This window comes from Phyllostomus hastatus, unplaced genomic scaffold (assembly GCF_019186645.2).
Source record: "Phyllostomus hastatus isolate PE091 unplaced genomic scaffold, TTU_PhHast_1.1 phas_scaffold_1674, whole genome shotgun sequence".
NCBI classification, from domain to species: domain Eukaryota; kingdom Metazoa; phylum Chordata; class Mammalia; order Chiroptera; family Phyllostomidae; genus Phyllostomus; species Phyllostomus hastatus.
This window is the reverse complement of record NW_025334011.1, coordinates 15,056,870-15,077,566: the sequence shown is the minus strand read 5'-3', so window position 1 is coordinate 15,077,566 and position 20,697 is coordinate 15,056,870. Positions and strand designations below refer to the sequence as shown.

General features: G+C 37.9%; 1 protein-coding gene across 4 annotated transcripts in view; it reads right to left on the bottom strand.

The window, feature by feature from the left end:
- Positions 1-20,697, bottom strand: part of PRTFDC1 (phosphoribosyl transferase domain containing 1) — a 93,258-nt gene that overhangs the window by 4,306 nt on the left and 68,255 nt on the right. For 2 of the 4 annotated variants that reach the window (XR_006787872.1, XM_045857969.1), the window contains exons 4-7: positions 12,585-12,650; positions 3,371-3,388; positions 1,884-1,966; positions 1,369-1,456 (exon numbers count right to left, since the gene is read on the bottom strand). Coding sequence is in view for 3 of the 4 variants with exons in the window: in XM_045857969.1 (XP_045713925.1) it covers positions 1,405-1,456; positions 1,884-1,966; positions 3,371-3,388; positions 12,585-12,650 (219 nt within the window). In the remaining variant the exon portion in view is untranslated. The remainder of the gene's footprint in view (positions 1-1,368; positions 1,457-1,883; positions 1,967-3,370; positions 3,389-12,584; positions 12,651-20,697) is intronic. The other 2 variants (XM_045857966.1, XM_045857967.1) reach the window with 1 other exon arrangement.

Sequence of the window (20,697 nt, the reverse complement as noted above, 5' to 3'; positions counted from 1 at the left end):
TTACTATTATTTACTGTTATTTGCTGTTATTACTTTATTAATGTTAGTACAAGTGACACAAAAATTTGTAATTAACTGGATGTCTGAAGTGAATGTCTTATAGTTTCAGTTAAAACTTTTCTATACAGTGTCTTACATTATTTCCTTAGATTTCTGTTTACTAGTCTTGTCTAACTTTAACTACATTCAGATTATATTTTCCGAGCTAGTAACTGGATAGAAACACACTATTTGTGTCTATCTGCCCAGAACTGACATTGTCTAGATTTAATACATCCTGCATAGGAATGAAACTTGTTTTTTAGAAGAGAGTCACTGGCTAAACATCACTGGCACATTACCCATCCATAGAGCATGTTTTTCTTGCTATAATGTTTGTTCAGCTTGCTAATTAGAACTGTAGCCAAATTATCCGAGAAGCTTTAGAGCAAATGTAAGTTATAAAATTCAAGCTGAAGTCTGCTTATGCAAGTGAAAAAAAATCACTTCCAGTGTTAGAATAATAAATAATCAAGCTGCTTGTTTATCCTTCTGCCCTAGATGAGAAGTCTTCCAGAACACATGCTTGAAGACAAGTATAAAGATAGTATCTATAGATATTTGCTCTGTGAATCCCCTGTTATTGTTTTGTTTCTGTGAAGTTATATTTTATTTTATTTTTTAGTTGTTTAATTGAATTATAGTTGACATACAATATTATATTAGTTTCAGGCATACAACATAGTGGTTTGATGTTTTCGTACATTACAAAATGAATAAAATAAGTCTAGTTACTATTTGTCATGATACGAAGTTATTATAATACGGACTATCTTCGCTATGCTGTGCATTTAATTCTTTGTGTTACTGAACTTTAGTTTAGAGGTGGTGGTGAGATTTCCCCTTTTGTGTGCTAAAATCCAGGCTCAGTGAAGGTCAGCATTGTGCATGGTTTGGTGACAGTTCCTGGATATGGAATGAGAATACCTCTAACCCATTACAATACCTCTCCACGTGTGGTTGCTGGGGACAGCGGTGAAAACGGGAGTCCCCTGCGTCTGAGTCAGTCTGGAGAGGTCAAGTCTCCCTCCACCACCTGAAACCTATTATTTGAGGTTTTTGGAGTTAAGGTACTAGGGAAAACCTACAAATCAAAATATTCATGCACACGACTGAGTGCCTGTGAAAGATGGAAATCAGAAAATTTAAGCCCCTGTCGTAAAGAGTTCTAGCTTCACCGGCAAGGCTGAGGAGACCAGGGGGAATTCGTGAGTCTGTCAAACCTATTCAGCTTCCACTTCACGCAGGATGCCGTCAAATAGGAATTTCTTAAACATGAACCACCACCACCAATCAACCCATTAACAAACAAAAACAAAAACCACTTACAGTCAGGTCTAAAGCCATCACTTCTAGGTGTTCTCTTCACCAACAAACTACCATTAAAAAAAAAGTTTTAGTGATCCAAATAAAATCTCTGTGAATTGCAAATTGAATTAAACATTATTAAAATATGTATTTAAAATATGTATTTTTCTCCTCAAGCATATGGGGCATCATCATAGGCCCCCCCACCTCATGTTTCTGCTACTGTGTACCAACTCAGTGATTCTGCATGAAAGCAAGGAAGCAGGCACTGGTACCAGGGCCCCGCCAGCTGCTCCTGGAAACAGCTAGCACATATAGAGGAGCTCAGCCATAGCAAAGCACATCCTCTTCCCTTTCCTCTTTCAGGCCAGCAGTCAAATGGGCTATGTGTATAGTGTGGCCAAACCATAACACCCTGGAGCAAAAGGTCACTGGTTTGGAACAGACTGCACTCTCTGAAAACAGCATCCTGTGTTAGCATCACTCCTGGACTGGTTTGGAAAGACAGAAACAATGATCATGTGTATCCTACTTACCTGGCCACCTTAACCATATTGGGTTTGTATTTCTCTATGTTGCTGAGTAGTGCTTTCATGGTCCTCCCTGTTCCAACAACATCCTTTGCAAAGAGAACAAATTCAACCAAATACATTTGGGCAGCATAATAGATTTTTCATTCAGACAGATAATTATATTTCTTATTAATAATGCATCGTGATTAGAATTGCAATCAACTTGGAATCAAAGCAGGAGACAGAATTAGTTCTATTTTTTAGACAGGTGCTTCCTTTTGGAAGCTGGGTTTAGGAAAATATATTGGTGAGTATTTCCTTGAGTCCTTGAGCTGGGTTGAAGGGCTAAATTCAGCCTTTGGAGAGCATGTGGGGCTCCTCATTGAGTACATTTGGACTTGCTCACACGCATTCAAGGACTACATTTGGCCCTGAGGTTATGTAACAATACAGGACGCATAAATTTTCATGGACATGGGATGTACATCTGAATACACTGAATGGATAAACACCTCCCCCCTTGCCCTCCCCACTCAATTGGGGATTCTATGGCTGGGAAGTGAGATGTGTCTGGACAGCAGCTGGTGACAGCCCTTGAATTCTGAGGGTGCAAGCCTGCAGTGAGCTGAGCCTCATCTCTGCTGATGAGCTGCTACGCAATTAGAGTAGAATGGGCAGCAGAAATTTATTGTCCTCAGGACAGAAATCAGCTGTCAGGGGTTGATTATCAAAACAAGAGGTCTGAATTTAGCCAGAGTTGGGCAATTCATTTGGTTAGAGGGTCTACTTCATGGATTATGTCTGAGCCAGAACTGCAGATACATATGGCACACAGGCAATTGTGTAACAAAGGCGTGAAAACAGCTCCCCTGAATTTGTGCCAGCTGATAAGGCAGGTGTGCTCTTGAAGGAAACATGGACATTTGCTGTGTGAGTCCACTGCTGCCACGGGGCCTGTTTTTTCTTTCTCTTTCTCCCTCCCTCCATCCTTTCCTTTCTTCTCTCTTTCTTTCTCCCTTCCTTCCTTTCTCCCTCTCTTCCTTCCTTTTTAAACAGAACCAATTAAATCAATTCATAGCTTTCCTTTGGACTGCCATTTTTTAAATTGATTATGATTTGGATGCTGAAGGCAAAATTGCTTAAAGTCATTAGAGTTCATTAGAAAGAACATTGAATTAAGGGTGAAGTGAGTTCTAACCTCGGCTTAACTATTAAATACATTTGGCTCTGTGGGTTAGTTTTCTCTTCTGTAAAAATGTCTGATTCACAAATAGGGATAATAACCAATTTGGACATGTGTGAAATTAAATATTTAAAAGCTTTTTCGTTTAGTTTTTTCAAGTCAGTGATCCTAGCTGGCTCCTGGTCAATAAATTTGGAGAGCTGTGTGCACAGAGAAAATTCAGTAAATCCTTGGCTTATTAGATAAAAAGTTCTTTATTTTACAACTCATCGTTCATCCTTTTGACGTCCAAATATGGATTAAAAAGTTTACCTCAACAATGGCTTACCTCAACAATGAGGACATTCTGAAAAACAAAACAGAACAAAACAATACAAAAAACACCAGTTATTTAGAATCGAATGCAAATCTGGCTCACAAGTTAAACACACATTTTGCTTACAGTTGAAATTTTGCGATTTATTTATTTGGTCCCCCCACCATCCATCTAACCCAAATAAATGCTTAGCGGTAATCTATGTGTTCCAGACTCATTTTAACAGACTCTGGAATTACTTGGTGCTTCAATATTTATTAATATCTATATTCAGGTTAAGAGCAGGCTTATTTTCAACCCAGTTGCCTGTCTGAAGAGCTATCCATACTCATTCCACCTTCATAATTCTGGCAAGTGCCCCACCCAGCATTCTCTGGGGTACAAAGCTTACTTTGCATTTTCAAGGAAAACAAAGCCAACATGAACTGCATTGCTAGTGGAGAGCGTATTCTGTAGAGGTGTTATGTATTCAGATGGGACAGCCCTATTCCTGCGGAGCCATCAACATCAGTGGGGATTCTGTACTTTCAAATTCTCAACCCTGAAGAAGGGGGGTGGGATAGATAGGTGCCTAGTTTATATTTTCAGAGACATGGTTAGATTCCTTGCCCTGTGCTCTTAAGATATTATTCACTGCCTTCTCTCCTAAGAACACTGGTTATGCTTCACGTAAATTTCTTGTTTGATACCTGTCTTCCTCACTAGAGTATAAAGTCCACAAGGGTGAGAGTCATGTTTAAGTTGCTTATTACTGTATTCTCAGTCGTGGACATAAATACCTGTGTATAGGTAGTAAGTAATTATTTGCTGAATTAAGGAATAATAACTAATTATACTTATTAACAAGTTAAAATCAACCAATTAAATGGATTAGTAGTTACATGTCAATACTGTCTCACCAAATTAAAATATGACTGTGTTAATATGCCATTCCAATTAACTTAATGGTGTGGATATTCCCTCAGTGTAATGGTTTCTTTCTCTAGATGACTTTTCATTTACCCCAAGGATTCATATAATAGTTTAAAAAATTGGATCAAGCCTTACACCTTAGGTATCTTACTTATAGCTAATGCAAAAGAGATTTAAGTGAGAAAAATGTTAACCAACCAATAAAAACTGTTAAATTTGCACCATATGACTTTATGTGTCAAAAGCATTTTGAGGTGAAATTCTCTCTGGAAATGTTTTTCTCTCAGGTATATGGTATTTGTTCATTAAATCTGTTTTTAAAACTCTTAATTTTACCATTAAAATGTAAGATAATTTTGTCGATGTTTAAAGTAGGACATGTTCCGAGTATGCTCTCTGCCCTGAAAATCACACTGCCAGAGGAGTCCCCTTGGCATTCTAAGCACATTCTCTCTGTCTTAACCACCAATACATAACAGTTATTTAAGATGCACAGTTTTAGTTTAATCGAGACTTACCAACTGTGTCTATTAACCAACCAGAATACTTGAAGAATACTTGGTTAATTTAATTTCCTAGTTCACAGTCTCTTTTTGTTTTAATTTGATAGTGAATAACCTTTCTAAACTCTGTTAGTTTGCATTCTTGCCTAATTAAGTAAAGTGGACTGAATGTGATTAAATCTGTTTTTTGGAAGTTCAGAACATTGCAAAACAAAAGTCATCTTTGAAAAGATTAGTTTCAACCATAAGATATAGTGGTGGCTGGAAAGTGAGCTTGGATGTGTCCTAATCCAGAGATATATTGTCAAAATAACTTAAACGCATTTTAAAATTCAGATAATACATACACGTGCTCAAAACCAAATAGGAAAGTCTGTTTTTTAATGTTGATGGGTCCCTGTTTAAAATACTTTAAATGCTTATGTACTTTAAAGTACATTAAAGTTATCATGATAGCCTTTATTATGCATAGCTAAATATTATCATATTTAATGAAAATGGCAATTTCTTAATATCATATAAACCTTAGTACATATTTAAATTTCCCAGTTGTCACAAAAATAGACTTTGTTGCTTGTTTGTCAATCTAAGACCATGCATTGGATTTTTAAGTCTCTTTTAATTTAGAATACTCTCTTTTTCTGTACTTCTATTTCTCACTTTAATAATTTTAGACATCACCTATTTACTATATTATATAATAGATGAGAATTTAGTTCTCTCACACTAACTCACTTCCTTTCCCCAATCCCCCAATGCAAGTTACCTTGTTATGACCATTTTCCTTTAAAAAAAAAATTTAAATGCTTACCTGAAGACATATTTTCATTGCTTTTTGTTTTTTAATTTTTAAAAGATTTTATTTATTTATTTTTAGAGAGAGGAGCGGGGGGGCGGGGGGAAGAAAGGGACAGAAGCATTGGTGTGTGAGCAGTTGCCTTTCATATGCTCCCAACTGGGGACCCAACTTGCAACCAAGGCCTGTGCCCTGACAGAATCAAACTGTTGACTTTTGCGTTTGCAGGCTGGCACTCAACCCACTGAGCCATGCCAGTCAGGGCTTTCATTGCTTTTTAGAGAGAGAGGAAGGGAGACAGAGAAGCTGGACCTGGGATCATATGCACCTATACTGGGGATCTGCAACTTAGGTATGTGCCCTGACTGGGAATCAAACCCTCAACCTTTCGGTTATGGGATGATACTCCAGCCAACTAACTGAGCCACACCAGCCAGGGCATGACTCTTTTTGTGCTGCTAACATTTTTCCCAATAAAGAGTCAAGCAGTGTACTATAATTATATCTCCTTTTAGACCTCGTTTATACTTTTCTTAGAATTCTTAATTGTTTTTTCTATCATCTTCCAGTGTTTTATGCTGAAACAATTCTCTATTTTTTTTTTAAGCAAGCTTTTCTTTCTTGGAAGGATTATTATGAGGAAACATTGGTTAGTTATGGTTTAACTATATTTCTTGGAGGATTTTGGAGGATTAAGGGATGGGTTGATGATATCTGTAACAATACAAAGCTCCCTCTCTTATATACCATATTGTACAGTATTAAAAAGTAAAATTATTTGGTGGGTTCATAAATGAAGGGCAGGCAATGCTGATTCAGGCAGACAGACTGCATTTGAAAAGGAACTATGGAAATATCTTGAGTCATTTAATGAGACATAGAGCAGTCATTACATATATACTTATTTTCCCTTATAGATCATCATACTATGTTTTCAAATTCTTTCATTAGTAATATATGCCACACTATCTGGATTTTTCAGTGGCCCACATGTTATGTGAAAGCTCACCTGTAACCAAAGCAATGCCTTTCGCCCCTTTGGAAGCTTGACTCTGTCATTTGAAACAAGAATAGCCCCAGAGGAAAGGGAAAGCAGCTACTCCAAATTGGAAGCATTTTCACAAGTGTCTTAAAGAACTAATCTCTTTACATTTTCATGCACCACGATTAACACCAAAAGACAAGGAACAAAGACTAACTCATCTTTAAACAATCGATATATAACATGGAGACAGGTATACACTACTTGCTCAGGAAATGCCTGTGGGACAAATCAACAATTTTGAGCCAACTTTTTCACTTTCTCTAGTTCATTATGATACATTTGATTCATTTTTTCCTTAATGATGTACAACTTCTCCTTAATTGAGCTATACTCAATGTCTACTGCTCTTAATTTGGCTCTCAGAAATCTCCTAAAATTCTTTCTCTCTTTTTTTTTTGAGTGGGCAGCCTTGGAAATATCTTCAGAACACATTGTGCCTCTTGAACGCTTGCAATCTGATAACTGTGATCACTGAATCTGAGATGTTCGCCAGCTTCTGTCTTAGTCATCTCACTACACCTAGCTCATTTCCTCCCAGAAAGCCGGTAAAATCTGCAGCTTGGGGGCCACTGGCAAAATTCTACGAGGAATCTCTGAAGTGTGTTCTTTCTGTGCTATTGCACATCCTAATTGAATCTTATCACATCAAGCTTACTAAAGAAAAAGAAGGAGAAGGAAAGAATTACATAAATCTAAATAGTTTTCTTAAATAAGTTATTCCTTCTTTTACTCTTTCAAACTGCAAAATGATTAGTGTACCACAGTCTAATTCTCAGCAGTGCAGTTTTTTTGGCTGTGGTCACACCAAGCAGAGGGATGGCAGTAGGGTGAGGAGCTAATTGTGGATGTGGAGCATGAGTAGGAGTGCAAATATAAACCCCATGGAGCAAGGAATGTAGTATAGCATTTCATTTTATGTAATAATTCACAAAATTGCCAGAATCACCAGTTGTTGGGCATTTCCATTATTTTTCTCAGCCTAGTCAGATGCAATAAGAAGGAATGATTTCAAGAGTAAAGGCAGCCAAGTAGGAAATTTTGGCAAGTTCCAATGTTTCATTCTGGCATTTCATTAGAAACTTATTTGGGGGCAGAGGGGCATGTCTCCCGAATCTTGCACATCTGTGTTTTCTTGTTGCCAGGTTTGAGCTTGTTCCCATGCATTTGGTTTTATTTCATCCTTTCCGAGATTTCACTTGAACATGAATAAAATCTTCTTGCTTTACACAAATTTTATGAAGTGCCAGGATTAAATCAACTTTGAAAAAAATCAGCCAGGAGCATGGTGCAGAGACAGTTTAAACTCACTGAGCAAAATGCTTTTAACATTGTGAACGAAGAGGCCATTTAACTTCATCACTGAGGGCTCCCTTTATTCAACAGCCATGACCTATTTAGAACCATGACTAAGCCAGCCTCCCTTGTGAGCTTGTCTCTCCTTGCTTCCAAAAAAAGGAAAGAAAGAAAGAAAGAAAGAAAGAAAGAAAGAAAGAAAGAAAGAAAGAAAGAAAGAAAGAAAGAAAAGAAAGAAAAGGCAGGATGGAAGAAAGAAAGGTGTGTGCATGGGGGCTGTCTAGGCTATCCCTCTTCTAAATCTTTTACCTGACATGCCTTTAAGAGGGTTTAAGAGTTACATAGGGAAGTTTGGGGCTTATAATACCTCTAACTCATAGCATAGAAAATTATACAGGTAAGCTATTTTCCCATGTTTCTAAAAGTTCTCTCATAAACAAATTTGAAAACTTCCTGCCTTCATTTAATCATTTAACTCTGTGCTCCTTGGAGGACACTACTCCTTTGCTCATGTAGGTCAATTACACACCAAGGTTTGCTCCACACACATCCCTCCTGGCTGGCCTCTCTACTTGCAGTTTCTCTCCCTTCCTTCTGTCAGTTCTACCCTCCTGCCAGGTTCATTTCCCCAAAACACAGCTTCATGATGTCACCTCTGCTCAACAATTTTTGTGGCTCCTCTTTGCTTTTCTGAGCAAGTCAAATGAATTTCTCTTTGTTGAAAAATTCAGTATATTTTACAGACCAAATGCAATTCACACGTTCAGCGTTTAAAATCATTATTTTTCTATTTCTGACTAATTTCCTTTTAGTCATGTGGTCCTCTGGCTCTGTTATCTCTCCCTTCATTCCATGGTGTTCTTCTTCCCTCTTCTGCGTTATTCCCAGACCTTCTGGCCCCAAGGGAAACCTCATCCTCTTCTCACTAAGGCAATGACAGCCCCAAGGAATCATTCCATCTTTGGATTTCTTTAAGGTCAAGAAAAGAGTATTGTGTAGAGAGTGTGTGCTCATTTTAGACAGAGAGTCAGAGAAGGCAGTCCTTTAGGCTGAGACCTGAAGGCTAGGAAGAGAGTGGGTTCCAGGTGGAAACCACAGTTTGTCCAAGGTCTTGGCAGAAAGGTGCTTAGCCAGTGTGGTTATAGCACTGTGAGGAGGTTGGATGGCATTTCAGTGGCATTTGATGATGTTGGAAAGGCGATGAGGCCAGATCACACAGGTTTTGCAAGCAGCTGTAAGGAGTTTGGATTATAATGTTGAGCACTGGTTATGGGGCTGACAGGTAAAATACAGAACACAGTTACGTTTGAATTTCAAATGAATAACTATTAGCTTTTTATTTTAGGTATGTTCCAAATACTGCATGGGACATACTTACACTAAAAATGTTTTCACACTTTATTTGAAAATCAAATTTAACTTGGTATTCTGTTTTTTTATTGTTTTTGCCAAGTCCGATAACCCTGACTGAGAGGCTGCTGAGAGGTTTTTGGTAGGCAAGTGATGTGATCCAATTTGTATTTTAAGAAGATCCCCCTGACTGCTTTGAGGAAAATGGTCTGAAGGGTGGCAGAAGTTAAATAAAGGCTAGAGTTCAGGGAGATGAGTCAGTCTAACATAGCAACCCAGAGGAGGGATGGCGGTGGCCTCACCCTAGAATACCAGTGCTTCTAAAACCCTCAAGTCCATAGGAATCCTCTAAGGATCTTGCTAAAATGAACTTAATTCAGAAGATCTGGGGAGGGATTTGAGATACTACATTTCTATTAAGCTTCTAGATGGCATTGGCCTTGTTAGTTCCTAGATCAAAGGTTGGCAAACTGTGACCCACTGACCAAATCTGGCCTGCTGTAAATAAAATTGTATTGAAATATGGCCACTTGTGTCCATGTTATCTATGGCTGCTTTCATGCTATGATGGCAGAGTTGAGCAGTTGTCACAGACACCATATGCCCCACAAAACCTAAAAGACTTACTATCTGGTCCTTTACTGAAAAGTTTGCTGACTCCTTTGAGTACCAAAGGTCTAGACTGGGGAGATAACCAAGGAGATGAAGAGAAGTAGGCAGATTCAAGATATAGCTGAAGGCACAGAGTGCGGTCTACACTGGCATATTCAGCATTCCCCTCTGATGTGAGCCTAGGCACCGTGAACTGCAGGAGCTTTAATCTTAAGCTGTTGTGACAGTTGAGAACCTGGCTAATCAATGTTGGTTCATCTTGGAAATATTAACCCAGTGTGTTCTAAGCCCAAGAGATCTTACTTGGCACATGTTGAAACATATATAGAAAGGCATCTCTGTACACATGGAGAGTGTAAAGATATCACAGAACAGTACCTGGTAACCTAAAAGAATCATTTGTCATGCTAACAAAAGTTAAAGCTGACTCCTGTCATTCTCACTGCTGGCTGGTTTTCCATCTCTCCTATCTAAACTTCCATGATCTCTTATGGAACTTCCATGATCTTCCATGATCTCTTTCTTATGGTAGTGGTGAAGGGTCTTTGTAGTAGTTATAGAAGGGGATACTGAGGCACAGTGCTGTCAGCCCTTCTGCTCACTCTCCTCCCAGTAAGAAAGTACCCTTTCCTTGACCTCCTTTCTACCTCTTAGAGGAAGGGACTATCCACTGCTCACCTAAGAGGGTAATCATTCTAAAAGGAAACAGATGATTTTAGAAGGAGGAACAGAAGGACCACCTCTTTATGTGCAGTTTTTTTCATGGAGGCATTCATTTGGGATTCTCAGAGTTGCTGTTCTGACAGGCCCATGGTAAAAGCACAAGGTATATTCCTCTTGTGTAATAAGCCTGTAAAAGGCAACGTCACACAACAAAGTACTAAAATGTCTTCTCATGTTAGTTGTTCAGTAGACTTATTGTGGTGATCATAATATATATACAAATATTGAATCATTATGTTGTACCTCTGCAACTAATATAATGGTATATGTCAATTGTATCTCAATTTTAAGAATGTGCATTAACTTAGAATACAGTTGCTGTTCATAAACCTAATAACCTGAGCTTTGACTTCAGATCTTGGGAGAAAAAAGTACAGTCATAATATTAGTTTGGTATGATGATTTAAGTTACGTTTGCCTCATCTTTTCCTAAATAAAGGCAGTACTTCTTATTCAACTAACATTTGCATATAAAAACATAAAACTGATGTAGCATAATATTGAGCTGTGTTCAGTATCACTTGCCAACTTTTGGCCTTCAGGAATACTGATGATATATTTCCACAGTGTTACAGGCTGCAACATACCTTTATTTTTGATTTGTAGTTCTCCATTTCACAAAAATGTAATGTTTAAGTTGGGTGATATGATATCATACATGTCAATTAAACATATTGCTACAGACATACACATACATGCACTGATACATGATAGAGATTCTGAACTATGTGTAGATTTTTGAATATTGATAAAATGATACATTTCATAGAGATAAAATAAAGGTAAGTTAAAAGATAAAAAAATAAAATGACATCATTTAAAGACCACTTCAAGGGTTTTAAGAATTATGACTTTATGGAAATTGCTTGGAGTATTCTAGTTTTCTAGGATGTTATTCTATGCACTGAAGTAGTAACATCAAATGGTGGCCTAGTAATACATTAACAAGTTAATTTCAATTTCTATGGAACATAATTTACTGCTAGATAGTAATTTAACACTTGGATGCCACTATGCAGCCTTCAGAGTTTGGGGAAGTAAGCTGTTTTATAGAGAGAGTCCTTGTGGCATTGGAGTGTCCCTTGTGTTATTATTCATCTTTTTATTAAACGTGACTGGTGCTCCTATTCACAATCCAGGTGTTGCACAACAATAACAACCACAAATATGAGAGATTAAGCTTTTGTAACAGACTGGGCCATTTTATTTAGAAAGCTGAAGCTGTTCCGAGACAGTGAATACAGGATATGTCAGTAGAGCTGAACAAAAACAAATTCTGCATTGCTTTCATTTACAGCAAAACTTTAGTTTCAGGTCACATTGCCACAAAGAGTGCCTGCTTTATGAAACAGCTCCTCCTGATGTATACATGTATGTCAGAATTCAAACACTTTTTTTACTTGATTACTAAGTATTGGTGAGTTTTGGAATTCCATATTAAAATTGAAGGTGTTTCCCTTATCATCTAATGGGTTAGATCATTTTAATAGGGGAAAAAAGGCAAATGGCTGAAAAATGGGTTGTCATAAAAAATCTTTTTTATTCTCTGCCCAAATTTTATACATTTCACCAAACCTGTTTATTAAATGTTTTACTGAAGTGCCTGGGTTCTTAGGCATGGATGAGAGACATAAAACAGACAAGTAAAAGGAAAAGGAGGAAAACGTCCTTTTCAGGAGGTACCTGAAAGGGTGAGTAGAAAACAAAGAGCAAGGAGAGCCAAGGGGGTTTGTAATACGAGGTTGTCTGAAGTGAGATTGGAAGGAAGCTCACAGATGAGAGATACGGTCTGCATCATGTCCAGGAAGCATTATAAAAGGAGTGTTTTATAAAGGAGAAATCGTTCAAAGAGTTCACACATCCATCTGCATGAATTAGCAAACCCTGGAGAGTGTCTGAAATGTATTGCAAGTGCTGACCTGACATGAAGGTCACTGATCTCCCCATAACATCAGACATCAGTGTGAACTGAACAGAGTTACATTTACAAACCTTTCCAGCCAGCGATGAAAGATCATAGCCTCCAATGATCTGCATCTCGCCCATGGACTGGTCATTCTGAAAAAAGAGAAGCCAATATTTTACTGTATAGGAAAGCCCATAGAACACATTTTTCCATCCACCCAGCTAGTGGCTAGATTGCGCCTTACAAACAGTAGTATAGCACAAATAGCTAGTGCAGGTTCGTGGTTGCCTATGGTTACCAATAGCCACTTGCTGCTGCTGTGCTTGAGACAAATCATTCTAATGGTTGAGAGAGAGACCATGGAGAGAGGGGATGGAAGGAGTGGGAGAGGACACACAAACCTAATTTTGGAACAAAAATCTGGAAGGTGCCACAGACTCTCCTGAGGCTGATGGAATTGGAGATGACAGTCATAACCCCAGAATTTCCTGGGGTGGAGGGGGCCATGGGAGCCCCAGGAGTGGGCCAAGCATTTGCCAACTGTGCCAACATGTCACGGTCGTAGCTCTGCAGTGGGGAACAATTAGATTGTGGTTCCCAAAGCAATTAGAGGCCTCCTCCACTCCCTACTAGTGTGGGTCCTTTCCCTCAGCTGATGTCGAGGGCAATTCTAACAGGCCATGGATCAAGAACTACCACACTGAGACCTTCAGACATGATGACAAAGCCACAGGAACCTACTGCAGTCCCAGGAAAATGAGACCCAGAGCCCTCTGTAGATGACTTTTCACTCAAATCCCATAAGAGATTATGAGCATTTGCTTTCGCAGTGTTTATGTGTGGTACATCATCCTGTCCTCATTAAACTCATGCATGCACAATAACCAAATATGGATTGTTACTTAGTGAATATCAAATAGAATAACATGGGGGAAAAACAGGAAACAGAAAACAAGTTGTTTTCTAGCCTCATTATGGAGACACATTCAAGGAACTGAAGCAGATATCCTACAGACAATCGGCTCTGTGACCAAGCAAAACTGCTGTAATGTTGCAACCTTCTGATGCAAACAATAACCGAAGGGAGCAGATGATGATGTAGGCACAAAGTGTACACGTTCCAAAGTGTGGAACGAAGGCCCCGCCTCTTTCTGGGGGGAGTTCATTCCATATGGATCAGATGAGACTAGGCCTTAACCATGCAAACCAGTATGCCTGAAGATATATCCAACCCTGAACTTTCCACCTACAGAAGCCAATTCGTTTCCTTAGGAATGTTCTTGGGTTGGTTTGAATCAGATTTTGTCACTTGAAAGTGAGTGCTGATCTAGACATGGACTTACTTTGTCATAGAATTGGTCTTCTGGGAAGGGAAGAAATAGCCAAACAACCAATATATAACAGTGTTACCAATGAAACAGGTTTTTGTCTTTTTATTTCTTTGATCAGGAGAAAAAATAAATGATCTTAAAATGTTTTCATTTCTGCTTGGTGAAGCATTCACTCCTTACTGCAAGGAAGTGGAGAGAGTGCTTGAAAGTGGCCCACTAAGTTGGATAACATCAATAATTTTCATCTTATGAGAACAGGTCACAAAAGGAGAAAATCAAAGAATACCTAGAATTCCCAGATCTTTTCTGTTTTTGTACAGGTGTATATAAGCATATATCCACAAGCAGTCATGTCAATAGGTCAAGAACTTGTCAAATATGTCAAAGGAGAAAGTTTTCTAGAGGTGTGCTGAGATATAGGAGTTGATATAGGAATTACGAATTATCATAGTAGTTAACATAAGGAAAATTTTTGCATATTAGGTTCAAATATGTTCTTAATAGCAGGAGGAAAAATAAGATTTCAGTGCCTCCAGAGGAATGAGTTATGCAGAACTGGATACAACCATTAAACCACAAAGTTTATTATAACAAATTAGATTTGTACTTTGCCAGATCACAGTATATTTCACAATACTTCCATCATCATCTCTATTCTATTGATTCAAAACAAAAAGCACCCAATACATCAGAAAGCTAAATAATGTGCTCTAAGTTACACAGTAGTGTATTGCCAAGCAAGTCTTATTTCAGAAGGTTTTACTTAGTCCAAGTTTATAACATGTTCTTAATATTAGATTTGTCCTTAATTCTTCTGTACCTTATATCTTCCAAGTATGTATATAGTCAATTGTCCTCATAACATTTATTGAATCATTTACTTTTTCCCTACTGGTTTGTACTGTCATTAGTTTTGATTTGATAATATTTTATTTGGGACTGTTCATCTTATTTTCATAACATTGGCCTACAGTTTTAAAGCAAAGTGGTATTGGCCTCATATTATGAGTAGAGTGGTTATTTATATATATTTCTGTTTTTTAAATTTTATTTTTTAATTATAGTCAACATTCAATATTATTCTGTATTAACTTACAAAGTGATCCCCCTGATTCAGGTACCTGCCTGGCACCACACTTAGTTATTACAATATTATTGACCTCAGTCTCTATGCTGAGCTTCATATCCCTGTGATTATTTTGTAACTGCCAATCTGTACTATTCATCCCTTCTATTTTTTCATCCTATGTGCAAACTCCCTTCCACTCTGGTAACTATCAGCCTGTCCTCTGAATCTATGAGTATGTTTCTATAGTGTTTGCTTGTTTTGTTCTTTAGGTTTCACATACAAATAAAATCATGTGGTATTTGTCTTTCTCTGTCTGACTTATTTCACTTAGCATAATACTCTCTAGGTCTATCCATTGTGTCATAAAAGCTAAGATTTCATTATTCTTATGGCTAGGTAATATTGCATTGTATATATGTACCACTACATTTTTATCCACGTGTCTAATGGGCACTAGGGTTGCTTCCGTATCACAGCTATTGCAAATAATGCTGCAATGAACATAGGAGTGCATATTTCCTTTTGGATTAGTGTTTTGATTTTTTTTTGGACATATACCCAGAAGTGGAACTGATGGGTCATAAGGCAGTTCCATTTTTAATTTTTTGAGGACCCTCCATACTGTTTTCCATACTGGCTGCACCAATCTGCATTCCCCCTAACAGTGCGCGAGTGTTTCCCTTTCTCCACATTCTTGCCAGCACTTGCTGTTTATTGATTTATTGATGATGGTCATTCTGACAGGTGTGAGGTGGTATCTTCTTGTGGTTTTAATTTGCATTTCTCTGGTGATTAGTGACACTGAGCATCTTTTCATATATCTACTGGCCATCTTTATGTCCTCTTTGGAGGTGAGTATTTAGGTCCTCTGTCTGTGTTTATTTGGATTGTTAGGGGTTTTCTTTTGGTGTTGAGTTGTATGAGTCTTCTATAAATTTTGGATATTAACGCCTTATCAGATGTATCATTGGTAAATATTTTCTGACAACCATTAAGTAGGCTGTCTTTTCATTTTGTTGATGGTTTTCTTCGCTGTACAAAAACTTTTTAGTTTGATGTAGTCATATTTGTTTATTTTTCTTTTGTTTTCTTTGCCTGAGATATATCAGAAAAAATACTGCTGAGAGAAATGTAAGAGAGTTTACTGGCTATGTTTTCTTCTAAAACTTTTATGATTTCAAGCCTTATATTTAAGTCTTTAATTCACTTTGAGTTTATTCTTGTGCACGGCATAAGAAACTAGTTTCAATTTTTTCACATATCCATCTAATTTTGCCAACACCACTTGTTGAATAAACTTTCTTTACTCTATTGCATGTTCTTTGCCTCCTTTGTCATATATCAGTTGACCATATAGACATGGGTTTATTTCTGAGCTCTCTATTCTTACCCAAATAGACCTCTTCTGAATAGATAAGAATACTGTGGCTAAAACTTCCAGTACTATGTTGAATAAGAGTTGTGAAAGTGGACATCCTTGTCTTGTTTCTGATCTTAAGGAAACCACTTACAGCTTTTCTCTATTGAGTATGATGTTAGCTGTAGGTTTGCTATATATGGCCTTTATTATGTTGAGGTATGTTCCCTCTATTCCACCATCGCTGAGAGTTTTTTAAACCATAAATGGGGGCTGGATTTTGTCAAATGCTTTTTCTGCATCTATTAAAATGATCATTTGATTTTTATCCTTCATTTTGTTTATGTGGTATACCATGTTAATTGAATGCAGGTATTGAATCAAACTTGCATCCCAGGAACAAATCCTAGTTGATCACAGTGTATGATCTTATTGATGTACTGCTGGATTCATTTGCTAATATTTTGTTGAGGATTTTTACATCTATGTTCATAAGGAATATTGGCCTATAATTTTCTTTTTGTGTAATGTCTTTGTCGGATTTTGGAATCATGATAATGGACTTATAAATGAATTTGGGAGCCTTTCTTCCTCTTGAATTTTTTTGGAATAGTTTGAGAATAGGTGTTAATTCTTCTTTGAATGTTTGGGAAAATTCACCTGTGAAGCCATCCATTCCAGGACTTTTTTTTGTTGGGAGTTATTTGATTACTGAATGAATTTTCTTGGTTGTGATTGGTCTGTTCACATTTTCTCTTTCTTCTTGATTCGATCTTGGAAGGTTGTATGTTTCTAGGAATTTATCTTATTGGCATATAATTGTTCATATAAGTATTTTCTTATAATCCTTTGTATTTCTTTGGTGTCATTCATCACTTCTCTTTCATTTTTGATTATATTTATTTAGGTCCTCTCTCTTTTTTTCTAGATGAGTCTGATTAAAGGTTTGTCTGTTGGTTTGTCCCTTTATCATTATGTATCATTATGTATCATTTATCTTTTTAAAGTACTAGCTCTTGGTTTCATTGATCTCTTGTATTGTTTTTTTAGACTCTTTATTTCTAGTCTGATTTCATTATTGTTTTCTTTCTTCTACTCACTTTGGGCTTTATTTGCTGTTCTTTTTCTAGTTCCTTCACGTGTAAGGTTAGATTGTTTAGTTGAGATTTTTCCTCTTCTTGAGGCAGGCCTATATTACTATAAATTTCCCTCTTAGGACTGCTTTTGTTGTGTCTCATACATTTTGGGTTGTTCTGTTTTCATTTTCACTCAAGGTGTTTCATTTGTCTCAAGGTATGTTTTGATTTCTTCCTTAATCTCATTGTTAACCCATTCATTGTTTTGTAAGATGTTATTTAGCATCCATATGTTTCTGTGTTTTCTTTTTTTTTCCTGTAACTGATTTCCAGTTTCATACCATTGTGATCAGAGAAGGTGCTTGATATGATTTCAATCTCCTTAAATTTGTTGAGACTTGTTTTGTGGCTTAACGTGTGATCTATCATGGAGAATGTTCCATGTGCACTAGAAAAGAATGTATATTCTGCTACTTTGGGGTGAAATGCTAAAAAAATTAATTAAATCCATCTAGTGCAATGTGTCATTTAAGGCTGCTGCTTCATTGTTGGTTTTCCATCTGGAAAATCTATACAGTGACATCAATGTGAGTGTTAAATCCCCTACTATGACTATATTACTGTCCACCTCTCCCTTTATGTCCATCAATATTTCCTTACTATATTTAGGTTCACCTATATTGGATACAGAAATGTTTACAAAGGTTATATTCTCTTCTTGGATTAATCCCTTTATCATTATGTAATGTCCTTCCTTGTCTCTATGTAATGTCCTTCCTTGTCTCTTTTTACAGCTTTGTTTTAGTCTATTTTATCTGATATAAGTATTGTTACCCCAGCTCTCTCTTTTTTTTGGTTTCAATTTGCATGAAATATCATTTTCTATTCCTTTAGGTCTTTCAATCTGAGGTGGGTTTCTTGTAGACAGCATATATATGGGTTTTGTTTTCTTATCCATTCAGCTACCCTACATCTTTTGATTACAGCATTTAATCTATTTACATTTAAAGTGATAATCAATAGGTATGTCTTTATTGCAATATTATTCATACACACTCATATATTCCATTTCTTCTTCTTAAAAACATCCCTTTATCATTTCTTATAATACTGCTTTAGTGATGATGAACTCCTTTAGCCTTTTCTTGTCTGGGAAGCTCTTTACATCTCCTTCAATTTTAAATGATAGTTTTACTGAGTAGAACAGCTTTGGTTGTAGGCCCTTGTCTTTCATCACTTTGAATATTTCATGCTATTCCCTTCTGGCTGAAGAGATGTGTTGAGGAAACAGCTGACAGTTTTATGAGAGCTCCCTTGTAGGAAACCAACTGCCTTTCTCTTGCTTCTTTTAAGATTCTTTTTTTTAAACCACTACCATTTTAATTATGATGTGTCTGGGTGTAGGACTCTTTGGGTTCATCTTGTTTGGGGTTCTCTGTGTTTCCTAGACTTGTGTGTCTTTTTCCTTCACCAGGTTAGAAAAGTTTTCCATCATTATGTCTTCAAATAGGTTCTGAATCGCTTGGTCTCTCTCTTCTCCTTCTTGTACTCTTATGAACGTTGTTATATTTGATGTTGTCCTAAAGGTTCCTTAAATTATCCTCATCTTGTTTTTTAAAATTCTTCTTTCTTTTTGCTCTTCCAGTTGGGTGTTTTCTACTAGCAAATTGTTGATTTGAGCCTCTATTTTATCTAATCTGCTGTTGATTTCTTCTAGTGTATTCCTCATTGCAATTATTGTATTCTTCATTTCTGACTAGTTCTCTTTTTATTATTTCTATGTCTTTTGTTCTGCTTTTGAAGTTCTCACTAAGTTTCTTGAACATCCTTATAATCATTGTTTTGAACTCTGTATTAGATAGATTGCATGCCTCCATTTTATTCAGTTCTTTTTCTGGCGATTTCCCCTGTTCTTTCATTGGAGGCATGTTTCTTTGTTTCCTCAATTTTGGCTGCCTCTCTGTTTGTTTCTGTGTATAAGGTAGATCTGTAATGTCTCCCAGTCTGGGTAGGGTGGCCTTATGTAGCAGGTGTCCTGTGGGGCACAGTCATGCATTTCCCTGATCATGTTGGTTGAGTTCTCCAGAAGTGTTCCTTGTGTGGTTTATATGATCCCTTCTATTGTAGTTGAGTCTTGACTGCTGTTGTCACATCTTTGAGTGGGGTTGACCCTCAGGATGGCTGGCTGTGAGGATTGGCCACAACAGTATATGAGCTACTGTGCAGGAGCTGACCCCACAAAATGGAATTTTCCCCAGCAGGATCTAGTGCCTACCAAGACCTCTCTTTCAGTGTGCTGCTTGTGGAGCTAATTGGGTGGTACTCTGTTGTAGTCTCAAGCAATCTTCTAGTTGTGTTTGTTCTGGGGTCTGTTGGGGGTCTCCCAGCTAGGTAAATGTCAGACCCTGCCAGTTACCAGCTCTGGGCTACCTGTTACAGACTACAAAGTGATTCATGACTTATAGTTGCCTCTGCTGGACCTGGGTGCATGTGAAAGGGGTCAAGCTGTGAATTGAGGCCATCAGCCACCCCTACTGGTCCTGGGGCAGGTGAGCAAAAGGCTCAAGGCACCCAATACCTGTTGCCACCTACTGGTTAGGCTCAACCACTGTAGGAGCCTTGGGCTATATGTGAGTTGCATGTGGCTACTTCTCAAAGAGTCACCAGGTAGGGGCAAGTGGTGTTTACCAGGTTAATACTGTTTCAAACTCAGCACCTGTGCTGGGTTTGAGACCACTTAGTAAAAGTCTCAGGGTATACCAAGGCCAGCTACCACCTACCTGGACCATTGTGATACAGGCAGAGCCAGGGAGTCATCAGGGTAAAGCTGGTAGAGTTCACCAGGCTAAAGCAGATTAAGATTTGGCTGTATGGACTGAAGGCTTAACACAAGAAAGGCGACCTGTGGGAAGATGGCCCTTGCCCTGAAGCCAGACAACTCAGTTTCTTCCTGCAGCTCTGGCACTCCAGAACTTGACCAGAATTCCTGGAAACTTTTTTAAGGAGGAATGCAACATGGGCCCAGGCCAGTAGCCACCACTGACAGAGCCTCTCGCAGTGTGTGAGCAGGTTAGGGAGTCATCAGGAAGGAGCTAGTGTAGTTCACCAGGCTAATGTCATGTGTGGGAAGGACTCCACACAAAAATGGGTGAACCCTGGAGGCAGAATGAGAAGATGGCCCCCATCTTCAGCCATGTTCAAGCTGGTTAGCGTAGGGCTTCAGGGCAAAGCCAGTGTCAGACTACGACCTGTTGGGAGAGTGCTTACCCCAGGAAAGATGGTGTCCATGTGCCATGTAGTAGGAGGGACCGATACATTAACATTGGAAGGCTGTCCTTTTAGCCTTTGCCCTGAAGTCACGCAACT